The 25,536-nt window shown below is 48.9% G+C and overlaps 1 protein-coding gene across 2 annotated transcripts; it reads left to right on the plus strand.

The window, feature by feature from the left end:
• Positions 1-982: 982 nt before the first annotated feature.
• LOC120908669 (tyrosine 3-monooxygenase) lies at positions 983-25,263 on the plus strand. Of its 2 annotated transcripts, none has more exons than XM_040319895.1 (9): positions 983-1,406; positions 17,249-17,360; positions 17,590-17,640; positions 18,188-18,265; positions 18,449-18,514; positions 19,102-19,588; positions 19,683-20,015; positions 21,573-21,699; positions 22,420-25,263. In XM_040319895.1, exons 1-9 carry the CDS (start codon positions 1,338-1,340, stop codon positions 22,819-22,821), a joined length of 1,725 nt encoding a protein of 574 aa, XP_040175829.1. In that variant the 5' UTR covers positions 983-1,337; the 3' UTR covers positions 22,822-25,263. The 2 variants fall into 2 exon arrangements, with proteins under 2 accessions (XP_040175829.1, XP_040175830.1); XM_040319896.1 differs by lacking the exon at positions 983-1,406 and adding an exon at positions 12,951-13,483.
• The last annotated feature ends 273 nt before the right edge of the window (positions 25,264-25,536 follow it).

Consider the following 25,536-nt stretch of genomic DNA (forward strand, 5'->3'; position numbering starts at 1 on the left):
ACTCTATCTCGTGGTGGAGGCTTTATCTTTGCCTGTGCTGAGCAACTCCATGTGTGCATGTGGGTTTTAAATGCTTCAGGAGAATGATGTTATTGGACAAATTAATTTCATTCCTTTATTAATATGATTATGATTGAAAAAGGTATCAAAATCAAATGCCACAGATCCGTTCACTAATTTATCATGTAACAACGATGTTACTGGTGAGTCATGTAACGCTCCAAAAATGAATATATGTTTAAAGGAATTTGGTTAGAAAGAATTTTACAGTACAGAAATAGTTGTATCTTCTAAACCATAGACAGGAGGCTCGAACAATAATAGTCTAGGCCTTATTTTTACGACAAAACAAATTCCTTTCTTTATAAAATCTGTGTTATGCAGGTTTCATTCCCTTCAAAAATATAATTTAGATAAGATTTGTTAATTAGAAATAATTAATTATTGGAAACATGTAAACACTTTTACTTGGTATATCACATGACACTTGCTTGAGACCGTTAAAGTTGTTTCCCATCCCATCCAATCTATCTTAGGAATAATTGACATTGACGCAGTGTTATTGAAAGAAATTACCAAAGAATTTTTTAGGGAATGTTCAATGAGTTTGTTTTGTTTTTTGTTGAGAGAATCCAAAAATTTTGGAAAGTATCTAAAAAATTTTGCAAAATAAGAACAAAATCACGAGAAACCCTGTATTTAAATTAAACCCAAGAATATTACTACATTGACAAAGCCTTATTAATTTATCTAATGCTTCTCTCTTCATCTACTAAAATATACAAATCAACAAGCAATTGCTCATCAAAATCTAACTAACGCGATCAAACGTGATCAAACGATATTCGAAAATCCAACCGCTCGAAACTACTGCTCGAAACTGATCTAGAGCAGCTGCGATCTAGAGCGCCTGGGTAGCTTCCTGTTCCTGTGTGCGGCACGTGTGTACACCACTCGTGCAAGAAAAAGAGCTCTAGCATCCCGCAGGATCTTCATTCGTTCTGCTATCGCCAGTGATAACGTTTCGTTTCGATCTCCCGGTGAGCTGTGCTTTCCCTGCGAGTGTGTGTGTGCGTGTTTGTGCGTGAGTGTAGTGTGTGTGCGCAAGTGTTAAATTAGTACGTACGCGTGTGTAGATCCCAATAGCCTGGTGCTATTCCCCTCCCCCGCGTTCGTATTGAAAGAAGAGCGAAAAAAGGCAATCTACTCGTTAACCCTTAACTGCCACACGCGCCACTACTCAAACCCGACGTGCGATAGTTTTATAGCCGCGTTTTTTTGCGAGTATCGTACGTTTTTGTAAATTTTGTAAAACCAAAACTAAACCACCGCGCAACATGCACACCTCGGCAGCTCCCGTCATGTCGATCCAGATCTTCCAGATCTTCCTGGAGGAGTGCGACGAGGTAAGTGTAACGAAAAAATGTATTTTATATTTTATGTATGAACTTATTAAGGGTTAGGAAGCAATTCCTGAATTATATTTCTTTGGCAAATTTACACCCAATTAGTGCGCTTCTTATCTGCTCCATTCCACGTGCCATGTTCGATCGTGTTGCTGCTGCTAATTGCATCACGTTAGATTCGCTAATTATTTCTTGCGTTCTGGGGTCATACTCCAACGCTACTGAGTTTGATTCGCACCGAAAACGAACCTTAGCTTCACAGCTATTTGCATTTGAATGAGCGCTTTTTCTTCTCTTTCCTAACCTCAACGTACCGGGGAAAAAGCCCGTCCGACCGAAACGGAACGGAACGGAACAGAATCGATATTCGTCCAACCGTCCAGAACCCTGACCCAAGCCCCGCGGGTCCGGCGTTTGTGTGGAGCTGTGGGGAAGCAATAGAGAGAGAAAGATTAAAATCTCCATTTGCTTAAATGTACCTTTTCGCGCACCCTCACCGCCACCAGCACTTTTGTCGCGCCCTTCGAAACAACGATCACGGCCGCCTGCCACACGCGCTCTCGTGTTGTGCTAAATGCGCTTAATATCTGCATCGGATTTAGGAATCCGTAGTGGAGGGCTATTTCTCTTCTAATTGTTGGCTGGAAACTGGAAGGACAAAACACATATATGTTAACTAATTGCAGCGTGCTAATCAGCAGCGTGGAGGGCGTTACAACAAGCCGCTCGGGACGGCGTACAAAATGGCGTAGCTTCCGCGGCCATTGTGTCCCCACATTCGATGGCAAACCGCAATGGCTTCCCCTAGGCGGCAATGCCGGACATAGCGATGTCGTCGATGCCTTTTGCCGGCACTTCGAAACGCCCCTAGATCATGTAATACGGTTGTAGAAAGTGAAAGATTTATTACTTCAATCTCTAACAATTGCTGCAATGACATCTCCTTTTTTCTTCTCTTCGGATGAGTTTGATGTGATCAATGTGCCCAAAAGTGCAGCGCGTCCCATCGGTAACGGACTGCACCCCGGAAACGGTCACACTGATCGGAACATTGGCGCTCACAGTGAAAGCCACATCGGGTCCGCTTACGCTTACAAGCAAAAACGTCACCACCAGACTCGGGTCAACTCTCGGCTCGAAAGGACTCGATGGGGTGTTATCTCACCCCACTCTTTCTCTCTCTCTCTCGATCTGAAGAGGCGCACACGAAAATCGATGACGCCTCAATGACGTACTTGACCGATATCACCAGCACACCAGCACACCATGACACAACGATTGTCCCACCGATTCGATAAGGGAAAGGGAAAGGACTGGGGATGCAATAATTTGACCGAAACCCCCTCCGGGTGTACCGGCGTGTGTGTGTTCCGTGTCTGCTGGACAGGCTGAACAAGACACTCCAGGATAAACGGGGCCCCGCCGGGTCAACTTTCGACCAATTACTCCAATCGGTCCGGTCCATTGTCGGGCGTCGGGGCTGTACTTTCGAGCTCATCATCATCATCGCCTTTAAAGCTCATCATCATAATAATTGACTACTGATTCTGGTGCTGCGTACGTGTGTGGTTGTAAACGGTTTAAAACAACTCCCAATAACCCCCCCCTCGTCGGTTGTCAGTTGTCATCTTCATCGTGAAATTTCGTGATTCCTTACATAATTTGGGCCGAACGCCGCGTAACATACACACACATGTGTGGCGTGCGTGATGGAGCGTTGGTTTTAGCACTTGAAGCGATTGATGTAAAACAAGACAGGCAACACCTGAGCCTTAGTTCCGACAGTGGGCAGTGGACGACGTGCATTGCAGTGAACAATGTTGTCTCTGCAAAACCTAGCGCATTTACAACGGCCGAACGGCCGTCAGCTCGGTCATGTTCGGAAACGACTGCCCGCTTGGGGGAGTGTGTTGATGGGCCAGTGTGTAGAGCACAAAATGCTAGAGGGAAGAAAGAGGTAAGAGAGAGGTGTGTGGAGGTCGGCATACATTTTCCGCACATATGCGCACACATGTGTTGCACGCGGCGGCGGTTGCGGTTTGAAGGTTTTGATGCTACCGCACCGCGGCTATATCTCGACTGCTCGACCGAGGTTCCCCATGTACCTGGGCCACGGTTATTGAGGTTAAGTTCAATGCTGAACAATCCTCCAGGGGGGGGGGTTTGTTCCGCCAAACGCCACCATTTTTCGGTATCTAATAGAAGAAGGTATCACCTTACGATTGCTGTAATGATCCGGCATCATTACATCCGTTTCGTGGCAATTTACATACAGCCGCAACGTGGTTTTAATTGGACGATTACAAACGATGGCAGGGGCTACTGCTGCTGCTACTGTAGTACAGGACAACACGGCTAATAAACACCCGGCCCAGCCCGGCATATGCCCCGAAGGCTGCTCCGACGTTCGAAATGTCATGTCATCACGATCATTCACACACACACACACGATCGTTAAGCGCTGCCGTTTAGCGTTTTCCGCTGATTGGATTATAAGAAAGTGTGTGGCACCTTTCATTACCACCCAAAACCTCACAGTAGCATGCGCTTTTGCTTCACAATGACACAACGCGGACACAAAAGATGCAATAATTTAATGTTCTTTTCTTTTGCACCTTTTCTTTCACTGTTCTGTTGATTGCTTTTGTGCGGTAATAGTGTTTGCTTCTCTAGCTCTCCGACTTCTGTTCGTATTACGGGACGATTTTCGATCGCTGATTTTCGGATCTTTTTCTGTTCTGTTTTGCTCGTTCGTTTGCTTCACTTCCTTCCTTCGTCTCGTTAAGTGATGTTGTGTACTCCACTTTTTGCTTGCTCGTTTTTTTTTTGTTCACTATTCAATCTGATCATGTTTCAACTTCAAGTAGTTGGTGTGTGTGTGTGTGTGTTTTTGTTTATTTTTCTTCTGCTTGCTCCATCTACTACCTCCTCCCTCTCTTTACACGTTTCTCTTTACCGCTTCCAATTCCGATACGTCTTGCTTTCGGTTTCGGTTTCGTTTTCATGTTTATTATGTCGACCTTCAGCCGGATCATGGCTCTCGCGGCAAATGCGGAAAGGCTCTCGCAACTGTCCGTGTGTGTGTGTGTGTGCGGTAAATGGGAAGTATACGGCGGTACGTTTTTTTTTTGTTTGTGGCAAGCATACCTCTTCACTCACGCACTGTAACCAAACGCCTTCGACAAATCGTCTTGATTTCGATTTGCGTGCTATTCGGTACACGCAGTACAGTGAAGCTGCCATCAAAATTACTCGTCTCTATTCGCCCGCATTCGAAATAGAAGCTCGGAAGTACGGCTTAGCTTTGGGAAGGCTATTTTTAGGACGCAAGCAAGAGGCCCAAAAGGCTGAGGCTCCAACAATAGGTGACTTGGTGGTTTGTGTTGGCGTTGGCGAACGCACGTCGGACACGGATCACCGCGATCCGCAGGCAGGGGTCCACCAGATCACCAGCAAGTTCAATGTCAGTGTCAGTGTTTGCGGCAAAAGAGTGTTCCGTCCATCAGTGCGGACGCCAATCGACACTGACGGCAATGCGACACCACGACGATGATGATGATGATGATGATGGCGATAATGATGGCGAATGGCAACGGCTGCCTGCCCCGGTGGATCGAGTCACGTTTGCACGATCGGTCGGCTGCGATCTCCAATCTCGCGCTCTCCGGTCCGCTCCAAGAGCCAGTGCCAGATCATCTAGCCACGGCCTCGTGGCCTTACGCGAGCCGGCAGCTCGCAGCGCGGCCAGCGAAAAACCGTCACCGGGCTGCCGGGTTAACGTACGGAGCAAAGGCGAATGTTTGTGTGGGGACGTTTTTTTTTCGAAATGACAGGTACCGACGACAAGGCGAAGTAATACTTGGCGCGAAGGAACAATGCAAAACTATGATTTTGGAGAGCGTAATGTTGCTTGTCGGAAAGGTGTATTGTGTTTCGGAAACAAGTTTTTTTTTTTTATTTTGCTGAGGGTTTTGAAACGGAACAGGCTACACGAAACCCTGCAGATTGCGATGGCGATGGCGGCCCATAAGGGAAGGGACCTTGGCGGGTGTACCCGGGCTGCTGTTCTACAGCTACGAGTACGAGATCCGCGTGTGTGTGTGTGTTCTTAAGCGTCACGCTCACCCAGAATGCTCGTGCACGGCGAATAAGAATAAATTAATTAGCCTGCCCCACACTACCCCCCCCCCTCCCTTCGAATGCTTGCAGGACCGCACCAGGGCCCCCCTTGAAGCGCGCATTTGCACTGGTTTCCTACCGTCAAAGGGGCCAACAAACTGACGCCGCGTTCTAAACTGCACCTTGCCGTTCGCGCACACACTACCAGCAAGCGCGCGCGTCCTTGCGCGTGTGCCTTCCGCCAGCCAAGCGTCAACCTCGTCAAGAACTTTCCGCCACAAACACACACACAGACAGACAGACAGTGCCGGGAAAGGGAAAGGATACATAGCGAGACAATGGCATTGCCTTCGAAAGGGGCGGGTGGTTCTGAAGCGCGCGTGTACACTGCCGAGTGACACACACCGATTGGGAGGGCAATCCTTGGACCGGCCGCGAACCTTGAAAGGAGCTGCATTTTCTTGCACTCTGTCCATGTGCGTGTGAGTGTGTGTCCTCCGGTACTTTGCTTGGGATTCGAAGGGTGTAATTTATTTTGCCATTCGATTGCGAAGCGATCCAATGACAAAGCGAAACATCGGAAACAAACGCCTTTACAGGCTGATAAGGGTGAACGGTGCCTTAGAAGCCAGCCGCAGCGCTGCTTTCCCGACCGGGGACTGCTTCGCCCGGCTGCGCTGCAATTAAATGCACTTGCGCATTGTTTCGATCGATCATCGCTTTGTTTACCACTCGGCTGCAGCATATTATCCTTGTCTGTGCTTCTGTTCGTTCGGCGTCATCTGATGCTAAGCACTCGGCGCAGGAAAGCTGACCTCCAAGCGGAGATAAAGATCGCGTAGCCCGAACGCACAGCTGATGATTGCAGGCGTTGCACAACAAGACCTCCTGTTTCTCTTGCAATCGATTCTCAGCTCATACAAGTATAATATTTGTTCGCACTCTGACGACTTGTATCGCCCTCACCCAACCCGCTTCCGTCTCGGTGCACATTAGCATATCTTCCATTAGATTAGTGTAACGCTTTTTTTTGCGGAACCACCTGTTACTAAGAAGCACTCTACTTGGGGATAGTCTTGCCAACTTGGGGAAGGCAAACACTTCACACCTTGCACACCCACACCGCGTAGAAGCCGGTACGGTGTATACAAACAAACAACAAAAAAAACACCACCACGGTAGGAAATTCCGACGACCGCTAGTAGGTTAATTTGCTCCATTCCATTCCGAGCGCGGACAGCAGGCTAATATGTAATCAACGTCAGTCAAGCGGCGGAGAATGATAAGGTGAATCGATTCGCAACGAACGCAATGCGATACACCTTGGGAAGGGTGCGCTGCAAAAGGCGGGGTAGAATTTATTGTACGAGCATCTTAACACAGAATGAGGGCGACTTCCAAGAGCAGCAGCAGCAAAAAAACAAAAGGTTTCACATGATGTCTGCTACTATCCTTAGCTTGGTTGGTGTTATGTTGGTGAGTCAACATTGCTGGAACGAAGTAATGTCACGGGATGGTCTGCCCGCTCTGTGCTAGGAGCAGGAGAATCACATGTTACTATACCCAAACAATGATTGTCACCATTCCTTCTGTCAGAACATACTAGACTGATCATCTCTGGTGCATGGCCATTGAATACTCAGCAGTTTTGCCCTGCTCGATCATTCTATTCAACCCAGCAAACACAGCACGCTTGCCACCCCGAAACTGCACTCCAGCCCGGACAGGTGTGCAGGTGTTAACTCCTGTTACTGGTTAATTGAAACCGTTTTACTATACAGTTTAGCGTACAGTTTGCATGTTGAATATGCAATGTTGTTTGCACGCCCGGTTTGTAGTGCGTCAGGTCAGAAAACCTGCTAGCACGATCCCACGCCAGCACGGTAGGAAAGCGAACGGTAGGCATGAGCAAAACCGGTCGTAGTTGTGATAATTATAAGGATTTACCCTTAAAGAGCATCCTTGCATCGGATCGGACTAGCGAATTCGTTGGAGTTGGCGAGCGTTGGAGTGACGAGATGTTCCTGGGATTTTCCTGGAGTACGATCAGAAGCGATCAGTCTGCACGAGCGCCGGAAGATCTCCATAATAAAAAGCATTCAAATTTCAAATCTTTCCTATACGATCGTACATGATCATCGCATACGTTCAAATTTCACAATTCTTTTGAAGCTTCTGAACAAGCGAAGAGATGATCCTAGGATTTTCCTGCTCGTAAAGCCCCGGAGAGGAAATCCGAATCAAGAAGATGTGAAATACGATCGGAAGAGCCCACTCTACACGTAATCTGGTAGATCCAACCCATACAAAGAAGGGTTCGTCACTGTGATGTCTCCCCAAGCTCTCGCTTTCTTCTGACGGGATATTCCCTATCCAATCGTACCCATTCGTCGTCTAATTTCGTAACGTTCACCCGAGTTTATGACGCCCTTCCTACTTCCTATTAACGAATGTGGTGAAAATCCTGGGAATGGGAAATTTTGGAACCCGCAACCTCGCACTCTTATGTGCACACCTCACGCGCGCGTGTACTTGCCCACCATTCGCAGCACGGTAAACGCACCGGTCCGATGCGTTTGGAATTACCCGGAACCGGTTCTTCACCTGTCTCGGGGCCCCCAGCAAACCAGCTAACGGGGGTTGGGCAGATGAGTGGTAGGGGACGAAGACGACACGAACCGCATCACGTACCGCGTCCGATCGGCAAAAAAGGCCCGTCCTCTCATGCACAGTAGAACACGCGCGGCCCCCGCCCGTCTGTTGCCTGTTGGGTGGTGGTCGCCGAATCGGGGAATCTCCGCGAAGACGCTCGCTTTGCTCGCTACGGGGCTGGTGCGATTTTGCAATGACGTACCGGACCAACCAACCGACCGACGCCGGCTCTTCGGCCGTGCCAATATAGTCACGCAAAGCGAAGGGGATTCCAGCAGCGGTCGGCGAGCTTTGCCAACCATTCTCGTCTCAATCGTGTGGTCAACGATCTGGTCTAATGTCATTATTCCGCATCGCATCTGTCAACATGGTCGTCGGTCATCATCAACCACCACCACCATCACTACCGACTGCTCCATTAAGGCTAATATTCTCGAACAACACAAAACCTTCCATAGGAAAGCTTGCAGCACGAAAACAAACGACAACAAAAAATTGGCACTCGGTGCCTTCAGTCTTGATGAGTTTTTGTCTGGCGCGCGAACTAGAAAACGGTGGCGAAACACTCATTCGTACCCACAAACGAACCCTCGCTATGCAGAGGGAGGCAGAGAGAGAGAAAGAGATAGAAATAGAGGTAAAACCCACATCCCCATTTGCAAGGTTATATTGTTATATTACGTCTAATTACGATTATAATTGCATAGCATTTCGGCAATAAGCGGTAACTTGAAGCGTTTCCTCAAAATTAAAGCACAACACACAAAGTATGAGCTAGCAGAAGCAGAAGAAGAAGAGAAAGAAGAAGAAGAGGAGGAAAAAATCAACAACAACAGACATACAGGATGATGCAAACTTTCGCTTCTGAGCGTCATCCTTATTGGTAGCTCATCACCCTGCCCCGCAAGGCGCCACTCCAACTTCTTCCCGGGAGATGGACGCTTATGATGGGGGAACGTTCCAACGGGTCCGGGATATCTCTAGGTCTGCGCGAATCTTCGAGAGCCTACAGACGGCCGAACACTCTTAACTAGCCCATTAGCAGGGGCCTCGGTGCCGGCTGCCGGCATTCCCTGAAGATGCGTCCCTAAAGCGAAGACGACGACGTGATCATTTTCACGCGCCATCACCACCGAGGCGCTGTGTTCGCGTGTCTCGCGGGCTCCTCTGTAAACGCACTTTTAAATCAATTAACTCGGGACGCTTTTACTCTATACAGACGCTTGGTGTTTGGCACATTAGCGCAAGTGGTCGCAAGTGGCAAAGACGCACCGTTGTCAATCAAGCCAGTTTATTGTGATCCTCTTCAGTCAGGCCGCACGGCCCGATCACCGTACCCTGCCCTGACCGTTCGTTTGTGGTGCCGCAATTTTCGGGTGTAGCGATGCTGTTGCTGGCCATTGTAATCTTCACACCGATGCGCCATAATTATGCAGAATTTAATGCTTCATGCTCGCTCTCTCTCTCTCTCTCTCTCTCTCTCTTTCTTGCGTCTGTGTCCTTTTGGGGTTATTTTTAGGCCTCGCACCGATTGTGATGGACGGAGGGAAGGTTTGTCTTGAGGGATTTACACAACAAAAACCATCACAAGTTTTGCGTATGCGTTGACGCGCCCCAAAACAACAACACTTGAACGGTGGCTGCATGTTTTTTTTTTTTTTTGTTATGCTTGCAGGCCCAAAACAACTCTGTTGCTCTGTTGCATATGATCTTTTCGATATGTTATGGATCGTTTTTTGCTCCTCTGCGATCGAAGGAGATGTAAAAAAATAAGGTACACGATGTGTTTGCTGTATTACAAGTGTTCCTTCTTCCCCGTTGCCCAGCACCTGGAAGGGTGGTTGTGAAATGGTAAACATAAACCCCATCAATGGAAAATAACGCAAAACAATGATGCTTCACTTTTTTAAGCATCGGCATTAGAAAGCAGTGTGCGTACGTGACCGTACGCCCGAAGGTCATTTGGCTAAGTATCTGGCCCCCCTCGCCCGAGAACACACTCTTCTAGACTGTTCCGAGTAGCTTCCTGCACCACCTGCTGGGCTGCGTTTTCATGAATGAAAGTGAAGCGAACAATGGAAACAGTTTGAATGGAAGTGGCCGACCGGTGGGAAAAGCGTGCACAGCTGTGCCTCGATTAGCTGATCCCGTGATAGTTATCACGAACCACACAAATGAATGAGGAAAATCGCTTCGCCTTCATTCATCGATTCCGGTCCTAATGGGCGTTATCTAATACAGCGGTGCAGCTGCCAACGCTGCCCTTATCTTATCCGCTTGTATTGTTCTAGGACGCGCACGCAATCTGCCCCGATCTGTACCAGTCTGTGCTTCGCATCAAAATTGCTGGCAATAATTAATTGTAACCGAACGCTTCAATCGATCGCTAACAAGTCTCATCTATCGATCTAGGCGTAACACGGCACAACAAATTCCAGCAAAACCAGCGCCTAATGTTAGCAACGATGCGAAAAAATCACACTCTTCTTCTAAGTGAACAAAATATTCCACCCTTGCGGAACGTTTTCTTCCATTACGTGGTGTTTAATGGTTAATCCACCCATCCGTGTTGGGTCGCTGTGCGGCTGAAGTTACCACCACCTCTCGAGATTGAGATGATTCACGCACGGCTCTGTCTCAGCTGTCGCTAGCGCCCAAGTCCACCGTGCAAGTGCGCGGTGACGCTGTGTCGTTGGGAGATTCCGAACGAAAGATCGCCGTCCGGGGCTTCCCGGTAGGCTTCCGAAAGAATGAATGTTTCCGCCCATCGCCCCAAGACATCGACGCCTCGTGCGAAGACGACGTTAAACCTGATCTTGTTTGTTTATATCTTCCATTTCTCTTCGCTGTGGATAAGGGCGGCTTTCAGCAGCGCACCGTTGTCACCAATGGATTATAGTTGGAAACAATTTGCCTCCCAAAATCGCATCTATTGATAACATTTTGTCAAAATTACAAAAAACGCTGAATAAAATCTTTAGCTTTATACTTTTTATCATACAGAATTGAACTGGAACTAGAATATTACTTAGAAGACTTCATTGGAGCATTCAAGATAATCATAACAAACATAAGATGTTGACGTTTTCAATTGTTTTATAGTCTTTTTGATAATCTTGAATGCTCCAATGGAGTCTTCTAAGTTAGCTTACAATTTTCGGTATAAAACATTGCAACAAATTATTAATTTTAAATAATGCTGCATACTTAAAACTGAACTTAGAAACACCATTAAATGCTTGAAGTAAAGCAATTTGGGCATAAAAAGCGTGCCTGTGAGACAAAATTTGACTCACAACGGTCGATTAAGACGCATGTTAGACAAACATTAGCGACATTAATACAAAAACTGGGTCCTTAGAGACAAAAATTGGTGGGTTTGAGGCGAATGTTATCGCCAACGACTGGTCCGGACACTGGTAACCCTTGTATGGCCGTCAAGAGGCAATGATCACGCTTCTATTGTCTGCCAGGTTACCGCACAGCCCAGGGATACCTGACGCAACTACTCGAGCCACTCCAGGGGGTCTTGAGGTTTGAGGAGCTACGTGAAAAAATGGGCCCATCCAGGGTTGATGAAATTATTCAAAAATATTGCACAGGTAGCAGTGGCCGGTGACATTTGCCGGCCTGCGAGGGTAGTAGGGCGTCGAGACGCTTACACCATTTATTGGCCATCCGGGGTGCGTGAGATAATAAAGCAGCGGCAGCAACAACAGTAAAAGAAAGGGTCACCGTGCTCGGTTGGTAACAAATGCTTATTCTATTTTCTTCAACGAAACAACTCTTAAAAACGGTACCTAACTTCCTTCAAAACCCCAAAATCTGCGCTGTAAAAACAAGAAACAAAAAATCCCGCCACTACCGTCGCTCGGTTAACCGTTTAGCCACCGCACAGCCTGGCTAATGGTTAGCTAGCAGCCAGAACCGGGGACCAGAACCTGTTTAGTTTGGTTGCCCTTCCTCCTCCACTGGCAGGGCAACAAGGCGTCTCGATACGCGGGGCGTTCGATTTTTCGGCCATGCGCCGAAAAATCCCAAAACCGGAGCCGGCCTCCGGTTCTTCCGCATCCAAATTCCCGGCCAGACCGGTCTCCGTATTCTGGGAGCACGGGTCATTTCCGCAAACCCCGGCAATCTGTCTCGTCTGCGTGTCTCCCTGTCTGCCTGCCTGCCCGATTGCTACCTGTTGCTGTTGGCTACCTAAAGCCACCTTTCTGGGCAGACAATCGGACCGCGGTTGGGTGAGCGGGTACAACACAACAAGGAACAACAACAACCCTTCGTAACACAACACTGTATAGTTGTCCTGGCTCGGATTGTGCGTCGGTCGTGTCGTGCTATTGTTGTGTCGTACGAAGCGGCCTGTCCAATGTTGCACGGTGGCCGTGTAATGCGCACGCGCCCCTTCTCGCTCGCACACCCGCACAGGTGTGTGTAGCATAAACACACGAACCGGCAGGGTGAGAGGGGGCTAAGGGGGTTGCTTTGGCCCGCTTCGGCACACACAGAGACGGGCGCATGTCGCGTCGGTGCTTTGTTGCATTCGTGTGTAGCGGATTCGTCGTGCCCTCTCGGGTGTGCGTGTGTACATGACGGGTGGGGGAATGCTGAGCCATGCTACGTCGCGCGAACGATGTTCGTGTGTGTGTGTGCGGCTACCCACCCCTACAGGCGAACGAGCGCGCGCGCAAAAAAAAAACCGGACCCGGAGATCGAACTGGCCCCACGCGCTGGCCTGGCGGGTATTTAAACTGATGCAAACCAAAAGTGGCATGCATTCATTGGTTTGCTTGCGTTTTGCAAAGTGCCGAAGTTTCGGAGACAGCGAAAGCCCGTAACACAGCTCGAGTGGAAGGTCCTTGCCTTAGCAGCTCGCCGTAGTAATTTAATACAGTAACGCTTGTTCGTGCGTGTGTGCAGTGCAGTTTTTTGTTTCGAAGAGTTTCGAAAGATCCCTGAATCCCCTCGGTAACAGTCACGACCGTGTGTGTCCAGCGATCTCTATTCCCAGCTATAGCGAAATCCTACCGCAAGGAGTCGCTATTTGGATCATCCCCTAAACACACAAAACACCGCGAAAAGCGCTAAGCATTAATTAGACGGCACGAACTGCCCGCTCGAAGTCGCTCCGAAACAGGAAGTAGCAGTTTCTACACGCGAAAAAGGCTACTACAGCAGTCAGTTGCAAATTTTACAAACGTTCTTATCACCAACCTTACAAAGCACCAAATATAATGATGGCCGTCGCTGCTGCCCAGAAGAACCGTGAAATGTTCGCGATCAAGAAATCATACAGCATTGAGGTAAGCTATTGCGGAGGAAGGAGTTGTCTGAGAGTCCTGAGAGGGATAAGGGAGGAAGTTCAAGTAGTTCTGTGCAAGATTTGGAGGAACTCTTAAGAAAAACTGGAAAACAAACTGCAACAACCTGAGTGACTAAGTGTGCAAGTGCATTGATACTGTCCTGTGTGTCTGTGTGGGTGTGTGTGTGTGTGTGTGTGTGTGTGTGTGTGTGTGTGTGTATGTGTGTCTTTGTGTGTGCCCAGTGTTGCTCGAAACAACTCCAGTAGGTCCAGGAATTACATGAATTAGTAAACTCCTTAGGAACAATCAATTCCAACAGTTTCGCTGAGAAATTTGAATTCTCCTAGAATAGTGCCCCTTTCCAGAAATTCCCTACATTGTTGCTACCACTAATCTAGTGTGTACAATGTGTGTGTGTGTCTATACAGTGTGTGTTCAATTCAGTTTTTTAATTGAAAAGCACTTATCGTGTGCTTCGTTCTAACCCCACTCCAGAGAGTTCCCTTCTCTGTGTGCAGGCTTTTCAAGATGGCAACGCCACTTAGCTGGCAATGATAATTGCCTGGGAATGGATGGATTGGAGCAAGCGTGAGTCAAGCCCGTGGTGAGCTGCGAGCTACCACAAACGAGGAGAACATACTAAAATTCAAGCCTTAGAACAAGCTGCTAATGTGCGATCGCGTTTGATTGCTTGAAGTTATCCTTGGATAATCGGAGAAGCGTTTCGTTCTCTCTAAGCAAATATGAAACAGCAAGCAATGTATGTGTGTGTGTTTTTTGTTGTTGTTGTGCGTTTTTGCTTTGCGGCATTTCGGGTTGATGCGTGCAATAAAACTAGCTCCACAGGTGGGCCCAAAGGTGGTTCTAGAAGCTTTGATAAATGGTTTACGATTGTCTCGTAAAATGTGATATGTTGTCCCGCATACGATAGCGATGTTCTCTTTATTTCATTTTACCGAAGGTCGGTTCCTTCTAGAATATCTTTTTCTCTACGAAAACCTTAGTGTGGCACAAAATCAAGCAGAAATCAGTTTTAGCGAACGCGTTTCAAATCGTTCGCATCAATCATTCGCTTTAAAATCCTTCATGTCCCACAAAGCAACCGGGGGGAGGGAAAAAAACACTTCTAGAAGTAGATTTTCCTATCTCCCCCGGAGTGAAATCGCAAACACATAAAAGTTTCACCTGACCTGTGCCAGGCCTCGCTGATGTGCGGGGCACTTGCGAACCACCACAAACAGCGCAGGAAAAAGGAAACGGATCGGCGACGGCGGTGATCGGTCGGTCGCCGAAATCGATTCATCATCCTCGATCGGTCACCGTAATGGAACCGAAACCTAATTACGGCCAATTTCCTTCCCGCCCCCGCCATACGGCCCCCGATGTTGAGGTTAAGGCCGTCGCTTCGGAAACGGAAGGAAATCACACAATGCATCGCTCGCGCGCACACACACACACACATACGAAGCGCAGAAGGTCACCGACCACTTTTGCTCGTACGGCGACGACGACGATCGGTGATCGGAAACTGCCAAAGCGGTCAGGCCAAGAAAATGGCCAAGCTAATTTGCGTTACAAAGTTTTTCCTCTTGCTTTGTGCTGGCGACGGCTCGTTGTCTTTCTGCGCTGTGGTTCCGCGGGTTTTTTTGCTGGCACTGGCCCGTATCCTGGCCCGTAAACGGTTCCCTCGCCAATGTTGACTCGTTGGCTTGTGGCGAGCTTGGGCTCCGTTAGATCAATACAGCGCAACAGACCTAACCGTCATGCCAATTTTCCCTCGCCGAGTGGCGCTCTCCAAAGCAAAGTCTCGGGCCCACTTGACATCAAAGGATGTCGGCGATCTTAGCCAAAGCTAGCCGTGGCTTTGTTGCTAACGGACACTCCTTTTTTCTATGCCGTTCTGTACAGCCCAGAACGGTTGTCGAAGCAAACAGAAAAACGAGTTGTGCGAGGCTTGCGGAAGTGATTGCCACGCGCGCAGTCCGTTGTCCTGCGGTCTCCGTGGCCAGGTGCCTTTCACCAGCCGAACCGAAAAGCCCGCGTGAGACGGGGGAACTGTTGGCTATCTCAAGGTCAGCTGGAGCGGAAAGTGGACAAATCGGGACCACCGTCGTCCCCTTCGCGTGCGCACCCCCCCTCGAGAAGTTTTGGGGTGTCTTGTTAAAGCAAAGTACAAACAAGATCACGTTCACTCCCAGCAGCACAGAGACGGACAGAGAGGACAGGCTTTAGGCAGGGCACGAAACAGGGCGCATTATAATCTACTTATTGACATTGAATTTGGCAGCAAATAGGCAGTAAAGCCCGAGCCCGAGCCCGACCCGAGAGTGAGTGTCATTAAACCGGTCCTCATTACCGACCAGCCCGCAGCACGAACGCACACACACGCACACACACACAAGACCTTCCGGAGCGGGAATCCTTCGCCAAGATCGCGCTCAAGGAACTCCACTCCAACTGGTGTGCTCCAACTGATGTGCGAAGATGCAAACGTTGCTTTTTTTTTGTGCGAGAAGTGTTGGAATGCATCATTCATGTACAACTCGTACATGCACCTGTCACGCCAGTGTTGATGGATCTGATGGAGGTGTTTGGAGTGCGTGCCACACTAACAACTAAACACCAAACCGGGTGCACCTAGCAACACCTGCCAAGCAACACGCAGCCCACGCGCAGGAGGCCACCCTCCAAGCGCTTTAACGCCCGTTACCAATGTCAATGGCGAACGAGGCGATCGAAGGTCCCGCAAAGCGGGTGCTAACACGTGCTCCGGTTGCTGGTGGGGAAGGCGGGGATTGCTCTTGAAAGGTTCCGATCTTCCACTAGGCCTCCTACCAACCCAAAAAAAAAAAAAAACACGGAAATGGAACCAATTTTTCGGCGGTCCGACAGTCAACTGTGTTCGATGAACTGTGCATTCTGACACGCACTTGTGGTTAGTTGCTGTGTGTGTGTTGGGGGAAGAGGAGGTGGATGGTGGTATTAAGGGGAGGCACACACACACACACACACGTCCACACACCAGCACACTAATCAGGTCAATTCGCGTTCGTTTCGTTGCGCACCGGTAGATCGCGATCATGTCAAGGTTTCGGCCGTAAAACCGATTCCGAACACTTTACAACATACCGGCTAGGGGGGTAGATGTATGTCTTGGGTGAGCACACACACACACACACGCATATAGATGTGTGGTTCCGGTGGCATGGGAAAATATGGTCAGCCGGAGCGGAGCAACACACAGCAAGCCCGCAAGCGCATTTTGCATCGCGTCGATTGCGTCATCGCGGTGGCCGCAGTGGCTGTTTGGGAGGAAAAAGGGTGCACCAGCCCCGTGTGCGCTTGTTGCATCAGAAGCACGCGCGTGTGTGTGTGTGTGTGTGTGTGTTGACATGTTGGCGTACAAACACACACGGTGGCCACACGGTGAACATTTCAATCACGGTCCAGGCCGTGGCTTAGGCATGCGCACGGCCCACCGATGGTCATTAGGCGCATAAAAAACTCACTGACACCCATGCATACGATACGGCCGAAGGTGCTGCAAAAAGGCACCCAGTTGGTGGCTTTGACCATTTTTAGCGGTCACATCATATGCCACCGTGCTGTGGTCTGCGTGTCGGATGGGCCTCTTGCAATTAAAGCATCTTAATGTACGGGGGAGCAGCAAAAAAAAAGAGCTTCAACAGAGCTTTACATCGATTAACTAGCGATTAATTCTCATTTTCCTCCTTCCCTACTCCCTCTCTTCCACCTACTCTTTAGAACGGATACCCATCCCGGCGCCGTTCTCTGGTCGACGATGCCCGCTTTGAGACGATTGTGGTCAAGCAAACCAAACAAACCGTTCTGGACGAGGCCCGCGCAAAGGCCAACGGTAAGTAGTAGCTGTAATGCGGAAATGTCTTCCGGGCATGCTGCCCTGTCGCCTGTCGAAAGACCCGCACACACACCCAACTAAGTGGTAATTCCTGTTTGTACTTATGAGTTTTGCTTTTGTGTTCTTTTTTGTTTTTTTTTTTTTTTGCTATTTTATGTTCTTGCTGTCATTTGTCGAATTTGGCTGTGTTGAAAATCAAAAAAAAAACGACGTCCACCTACCGCAGACTCTAGCTTGGAGTGTACCATTCTGCAGGCCCAAGAACAGCATCAACAAGGTAAGGGCCGTTCACTCTGCCGGTCGAAAGCACACGAAGCACACAAGAACGAGACCAGCAAGGTGGCGCGGGTTTCAGCTTTTCCGCAGAGGAACTACTGATGGCTATCGCCCCCTCCCCCCCCCCCCCCTCCTAGAACGATTCTGAAAGGGAAGGGAAAGGGTTCTTTGTAACCCAGCAAGGAGTTGGTGGACCGCTTTTGTCACAAAGCGAACCAAAAACGGGCCCACGAGTAGCAGTGAATTTTGAACCAAACCAACCGAAGGTCACACTCCAATCTCCGTTCACTTTCCAGTGGATTGTTTTAAGTTTTATGTCTTGTTTTTTTTTTGCTACAATTTTTGTTCCTCTCCACTACCTCTCCGCACCTGCTGTGGGGTAGTTTTCAGCCTCCCTTCAGTTTTAGTTCTTTGTGCTTTTGTGTTTCGTCTTTCACGATTTTTTTACCTTTAATTTCTGTTTTTTTTCTAATTTTGTTTCCTTCCTTTTCTTGTGTTTCTGCTTTTCCGTTCCCTTTTCCGTTCGAATATCATTTCCGATCACGCAGAAGACAAAATTCCACAAGAGGTTCAACAGACAGTCGAGGATCAGAACGATGACGAAGAGGAAATTCGAATGGTCGCAGGTAAGGCATCGGAAATGGCTCCAGGTTTTTTGGAGTTTCTGTTCCACTATTGCCTGATTTTCATTCTGCATGATGCATTATTGATGTACTTATGAGTTTTTCCCCCTCTTTATTTTTGCTCCAATTTCCCTGCTTTTTGTATGTGTGTGTGTGTGTGTGCGCGCCTGATTGTTGTATACTTAGTTGATGAGCTACCCCAGAAGCCGCAGGAACACGTTCCAAGTGCCGACGATGAGGACAAGGAAACAGGTACGTGTTTGCTACTACCAAGCATCTTCAGAAATAGAGCATAGAACAACACCCCCTCTCCCAAGAACCACGCTCCCAGGAACTATTCGCTACGAAAGTAATCCTTTCTCCGCTAGAAAGCTTTTCCACGTCACCATAATTCATGCTTTACGTCAGCAGCGCATTGTCCGTTGCAGGCAAAAGGTCACACAATAAGCTCCTCCTTTCTTTTCCTTTCTTTTTTTTTCGATTCGAAAATTGCTCCCCATTAACGGCAGCTCGAAGTTCACTCGGTCCGTTCCTTTTGGCACATTTGGCGTAATCGTGTGCCTTCCCATTTCTAGCTCCCATAATCGCCCGCAACTCGAAATCCCACGCGCCCGGCAAGGCAATAATCTTTCCCCAAAGCGAGCGAAGCTCACCTTTTTAAAAAAAAGGAAAAATGAAACGGAGGAAATAAAAAGGATTTACTTGTACGATTAGTGGCTGGACACGGTCCGTTGGAGAGCTACGCTTGGAGCGCGTTTTTCCCACCGCGTGGAAGAAAACTGACAAAGACCGTTATTAATCGGCGCGTTCTTTCCCCTTTTTCCCTTTCCCGCCACTAGACGCTGGGCTAACGGAGGAGGAGGTTGTGCTGCAGAATGCCGCCTCGGAGTCGCCCGAAGCCGAGAAGGAGGTGGTCCGTGCCGCCGTGGTCGTACGGCTGCGCGACGGCATGGGATCGCTCGGACGCATCCTCAAGGCGGTGGAGGCGTACCACGGCACCGTGGTACACCTGGAGTCGCGCCAGTCCCGCAGCGAGGGCGTCCAGTTCGACGTCCTGGTGAAGGTCGACATGGCCCGCGCCAACCTGCTGCAGCTGATCCGTTCCCTGCGCCAGACGCAGTCCTTCGGCAGCGTTAGCCTGCTGTCGGAGAACAACGTCAACGTGAAGGCGCCCTGGTTCCCGAAGCACGCCTCGGAGCTGGACAACTGCAACCATCTGATGACCAAGTACGAGCCGGACCTTGACATGAACCATCCCGGTTTCGCAGACCAGGTGTACCGCGCTCGTCGCAAGGAGATTGCCGAGATTGCATTCGCCTACCGATAGTAAGTACCCCGCCGGGGGGGTTTCCCAAAAAAGTTTTGTGGTGATGAGCGTGATCTAACCACCTCTTTTTTCATCCCCCGCCCACACCAACAGTGGAGATCCGATCCCGCACATTGACTACACCGAGACGGAAAACAAGACCTGGGCGGCCGTGTTCGGGCGCGTGAAGGAGCTGATGGTGCAGCACGCCTGCTCGGAGTACATTGCCGTGTTCCGGAAGCTCGAGGACGAGAAGATCTTCGTGAAGGAGCGCCTGCCCCAGCTGCAGGAAATGAGCGACTTCCTGCGCAAGAACACCGGATTCACGCTCCGGCCGGCCGCCGGTCTGCTGACCGCTCGCGACTTCCTTGCCTCGCTGGCGTTCCGCATCTTCCAGAGCACGCAGTACGTGCGACACATCAACTCGCCCTACCACACGCCGGAACCGTAAGTTGATAGCCCATTTTTTTTGCCTCACTCCTCCCCTTTCTGTTTCCGAATGTCGATGCGACGATGCTTTTGCTCAATCCGGAAGCTGCCAAGCTCCCCTTTTAGCTTTCCATTACGGTGGCCGCTGCTGCTGCAGCAGAAGTTCCTCGTCTACGTCGTTGCTTTTGATGAGTGGCTGCCTCCCTTCTCGCACTCTAGCACTTGGGTAGAACAATTTATGGCACCATTGTGTGCGTGCAAGGACATGTGAAAGGAGATGTGTGAGCAGCCAAATGGGCCATTTTCCTGATGCTTTTTAATGCTCTCCCGTCTCGCGCGGACGACATCCAGCATTTGGAACTGAAAGTTCACACTAGAATGATGCATTCAGGGGTTTTTTTGAGAATAAAGAATGAAGCTTTAGACTCAGCTTTGCAACATTGTTGCTGCCATAAGTGCTCCTTTAGACGTCTTTTTCTGCGTGAGCTCTCTCTCTCTCTCTCTTTCTCAAAAGTAGAGTTTTATTTAAAGGAAAAAGAGATTTTTCGTTTTGCCTATTTCAGGCTGAGTTTCAACCTTTATCCTTGCGCTCTCAGGCACAAGGTACCGCTCAATACACTTTGGCCCTTTCCTACATTTGTTCCAGTCGTTTGAACACTCCAACAACCCTCCAGCCAGATGTACGCAGTGGCAAAAGTGGCGTAAGATGTTCATAATAGAATAAAATGATTTTAACGGTCTCGCACCCGTCGCACGCTTGGTGTGCCGCCCGTTTCCGGAGCCCGAGAGGTGCTACGGCCAGACTTGCTACCACTTTTCGCTTCCACTCCCTTTCCCTTCACACCCACCAAAATGGGTCATTTCCGCTGGGAGTTCTGTGCCACATTGCCACGTGCCATTTGAAGCTAAGCTTTTGATGTATTTTCCCTTTTGGCTTCTCGGCTCGTTGCTCGTTGTCACCTCCTAACAGCATCCCAGTCCGGAACAGTCGGAACTTGTGCTTATGCCCTTATGCTCTGTACATGTCGGCGGAGTCGACGCAACAAGTCATCATCCTTGTCCGTTGTGCGGTACCGAGTGGGGAACTATGCTTGCGCATCAACAACCCCTGGAAAGGAAACTCAATTAAAATGTCGCTCGAAAGCATTCCACCCGGGACCCGAGCGATAGGTCGGTTATTGTAATTGATTTTTCCGATACTTTCACATCGTTGATGACGTCCTCAATGATGATGCTGATAGGGAGTCATCGAATAAATGCCTTGTTTTTTGTTGCTGTCTCTAGTGCCGCTAAACGATTGGGAACTAAAATGGGAAAAGTTGCCATGGTTGGAAAGCGCTTCAGAAATTCGCCTTCATCCTTCAAGTCAAATCCACCGTCCCTCTGGGGCCGCAGTAGAGCCACCGTAAAGATAACGCTGGAAAAATAGAATTATTACGAAAATGCAAAGCAAAAAAAAAAACGAGAACGCAACATTCGAGTCGACATGTATTGCCATGTTGTCTTTGCACGATTTCACAATTTCACTCATTCTTATGTGCGTGTGTCCATCTCTCTGCTCTCTGCCATTCCCAGCGATTGCATCCACGAGCTGCTCGGTCACATGCCGCTGCTCGCCGACCCGAGCTTCGCCCAGTTCTCGCAAGAAATCGGATTAGCCTCGCTCGGTGCGTCGGATGAGGAAATTGAAAAGCTCTCGACGGTAAGTAAAGGCGCAATAGATGCCACCACGACCATCACCACCACCACCACCACCAGCAACAAGTGCTTTAGCACTCCCCCCTCAAAAACGAAGAAGAAGAAAAAGAAAAAAACCGTTCCACGGACACCCACCTCCCCGCCAAGTAGCAAACGGTAATTGCGCCTCGGGTCGAACCCCGACAAAAAGCGCGATCGCAATTCTCGCCAGGTCATCACCACATGACCATACCGATTCGAGCAGTTTTCGAGCAGCTAGTTTCGATGAAACCCACCACTCTAAAACACTTGCCATTGGCATTAACACACACAAACACACATGGAGAGTACAGAGCGTGCGTGCAAAAAACCGGAAAGGAGGCCACGAAGGACACGGGCCACTGTTTTGCGGTCACTTTGCCTGCTCGCGCTGGACTTTCGCAGTTTAGAAGATGATGATGTGTGTTTGTGTGTGGCGGGTGGTAGGTTGCGTGCCGCGCTTAGAACGGTTTTCTGTTTTTTTCTTCTTTTTTTGCTTCTTCTACCTCAAACTCACCTAGAACCAACTGGATCGCAGCACAGTTTAGCAAGTGGCGTTGATTTATTCCGATCCAGTTACGCTGAGCGCTGTTAATCGCTCTTGGTTGGCGTGTAAATTGGCGTTAGCCGTTGGTTCTGGTGCTGGAACAGGTTCTGTTTGCCAGGCAAGGGTGCTCAAACGCTTCCCTTTCTCCTTCGCTTCTAGGTATACTGGTTCACGGTTGAGTTTGGGCTGTGCAAGGAAAAGGACGAGGTGAAGGCGTACGGTGCCGGGCTGCTGTCCGCCTACGGCGAGCTGCTGCACGCCATCAGCGACAAGCCGGAGCACCGGCCGTTCGAGCCTGCCTCGACCGCCGTGCAGCCGTACCAGGACCAGGAGTACCAGCCGATCTACTACGTCGCGGAGAGCTTCGAGGACGCGAAGGAGAAGTTCCGCCGCTGGGTCTCGACCATGTCCCGGCCGTTCGAGGTGCGCTTCAACCCGCACACCGAGCGGGTGGAGGTGCTCGACTCGGTCGACAAGCTGGAGACGCTCGTGTCGCAGCTCAACACGGAGGTGCTGCACCTGACCAATGCCATCGCCAAGCTGAAGCAACCGTTCTGCTAAGGTTGCCCACGCCTTGCAGTCTACGCGCACCAACACCCTTCCGTCTCACTCCCAAAAAAAACCTTAAGCAGCAGCAGCATGTGATCTGATGCGTGTGCGAACGTATGCGTGTGTATGTGTGTGTGTGTGAGAGAGAGAGAGCGAACGAGCGAGCGAGTCGGAGCGAGTGAGAGAGAGAAGCGAGACACTTTTAAAAAGCAATTCACAAACGGGAAGAAAATATGTCTTGATCGACAAAAGGACAATAGGCGTATGCCTCCTCTTACAACGATGTCCTGGTCCCAACCCCCTGGTGACGCGTCCTGGATGACGCCCAGCAAGCGAGGAAAGGATAAACATAGGAGGGGGTCACGTTAGCTCTCGCCATCCTGCGGACTACGCTGAAAACACGATGTATACTATATCCGCTACTACCCAACAACAACTACATCACTACTACTATTACTACTACTACTACTACTACGGAGCAGTATTCTACAAGCAAATCGCAACCCCCACTCGCAAAAAGGGACGGTCGCTCGATTCCCTGGGTGTGTGTGTGTGTGTGTTTGAGAGTTTTATTTTACTACGTTTACTACACCCCAAGCGCACCAGCACACCCTCTTTTAACCGTATGATCATCATACGATCGAACCGACCCACAACGATCATCCTTAGTACTGGTGGAACATTGTACAAAAAGCTGAGCGATGTGACGATGCGGCGCTCCGTATTGTCCGGAAAATATGGACCACCCCATCGCCACTAGGGTCGAAAGCGCACCCACAGGAGTATCCAACTCCAACGAAAAAAAAAAAACGAAAACCAACAACACCGCCACAGCTGTACAGCTTCGGTATTCGAAGCTTGCGTGTAGCCCTCGCAAACGAAGTGAACGAAGGAAAGGAACAATCCCATTTTGGGAGGACCGAACGGAAGAAGTAAACGGCAAATTTACATCGCAATAACATCGCCACAATCACTCCCCCGTAACACCAACAGAGAAGAAAAGATTCCTCAGACCGACGACTCGATTCGGTAGTGTCGAGTGGTGTGCAGCTCGAGTTCGCTCGTGTTCGTGTACTGAGCGTTTCCTCGTTCCCGTCGGCTTCCTCGACGAACAAACATAGCAAACCGGACACCGTAACGCAGAAGCGTTACGGGGGGTGGTTCGCGTAGCGTAACGTTTTCGGTATTTTTTTTTTTTTGCTAAAACAAAAACAAACGGCACGGACGACACACAAAACACACTGGATGGCTGCCAGCCTGAGCTTCTAGTAAGGATGAGCAGGAGACACAACAACACCCACACCTACCCTTTGTCCCACCCATCCAACAACTGTCCGTTTCCTTCCGCCCGTTCCTTCCCCACCAAATTACCGTTCCCTGTTTTTTTTTTTTCGTTATTGCGAGTCGATGTGCAGTTTTCCCCCGTGAAGATCGTGTGAGAGAGAGTATGATCTCTTTACCAGTTCCTTTCCCATAATCCCAACAACCCATACCCCAATTCCCTAGCTCCCCAACCCAACCAAGTTATGTGTACGTCCTGTCAAAAACGTAAGCGTAGAAAGAGTATTGTTTTTTCAAGAGAGCATATTTTTTTATTTAAAAGTATTCTTAGTATTGTATACTATTTAAAGTTTAGTGTTTAACGGTTAAATTATTCACTTGACTTGATGCGGAGAGATACTTTGTTTTTCGTTACAACGCAGAATAGCAAAGATGTGGCAGTAGCAAGGTTCAGGGAGGGGGCGGGTCAGGATCGCGACGATGGCTTGAATAGTTCATTCCTGGTTGTTCTCTCGCGCTCTCCCTTCTCTATACCGCATCTCCCTGCGAATGGGACACCTTGCACCCATGGCCATCGAAAATCGTAAAGGAAGTGACTGTCCGATACGATGCAACATACCAACACATGGCCACGATGGCCATTGGGTGGAAGCGTGGTGGGATAGAGTTTGGCAAAACGGGGACCAAAACACAATTGAACCATTCCATCCCTCCTTCCGATCCTGGTCGGTGCCAGAAAGTGCCGGAAAGTCCCGCTTCTTGAGTGAATGTGGGCGAAACCGTGCCGGGTGCCGTACCACCCTCTTTCCCCCTTGGTACATGCCTGCGGTATGGCAACATTCTCGGCAGCAAGTTTTTTTTTTTTTGAGAGAGAGCGAGAGAGTATTCAAGTATCCTAAAAAAAAGACAACACACTGCAACGAAAAAATTCATCCTCGACTGTCTGTAATCTCATGTTTGTTTTTTTTTATTAATATATAAATGTGTATTTTTTATAACTGTGTATAAAGCAAGCAGAATATGAGCATGGGCGGAAAATTTCTATTTATATTTATATATACAAAAAATACCCAACTGGACAATTTGACAATCTTAGCACGTGCACGTATAAGAAAGTGAAAACAAAAACTTACAACAAAAAAAAAAAACAGAGTAAAGTGAAAGTAATGTGGATACAGGTATAAATTTTCCGTCTTCATGAGATCATCTTATATGTAAAAGCTATCCAGCACAAAAGTAGCGATGCAAAATAAAAGAAACTAAAAAAAAACAACAAGCAAAACAAACTCTTCTTTCGTTTTTGTGGTCTTTGGTACTTGATTTGAGAAACTTTGGGATAATGGTTCTGGTTGAAAACTTCGCCTTGACATTAAACCTTGAATTACAATGCGAGGAAGCAAATAAATTAGCTAACCGATTTTAATTAGCACTAAAATCTGAGATTGT

The sequence above is a fragment of the Anopheles arabiensis genome, chromosome 2, assembly GCF_016920715.1.
Source record: "Anopheles arabiensis isolate DONGOLA chromosome 2, AaraD3, whole genome shotgun sequence".
Lineage (NCBI taxonomy): Eukaryota > Metazoa > Arthropoda > Insecta > Diptera > Culicidae > Anopheles > Anopheles arabiensis.

What these genes read in the sequence shown, in the direction of transcription:
- LOC120908669 (XM_040319895.1), top strand. Translation starts at nt 1,338, where the DNA reads ATGCACACCTCGGCAGCTCCCGTCATGTCGATCCAGATCTTCCAGATC. An exon ending in CGATGAGGACAAGGAAACAG is followed by an intron (nt 18,515 to 19,101) that starts GTACGTGTTTGC and finishes TCCCGCCACTAG; the next exon opens with ACGCTGGGCTAACGGAGGAG. An exon ending in ATTGCATTCGCCTACCGATA is followed by an intron (nt 19,589 to 19,682) that starts GTAAGTACCCCG and finishes CCACACCAACAG; the next exon opens with TGGAGATCCGATCCCGCACA.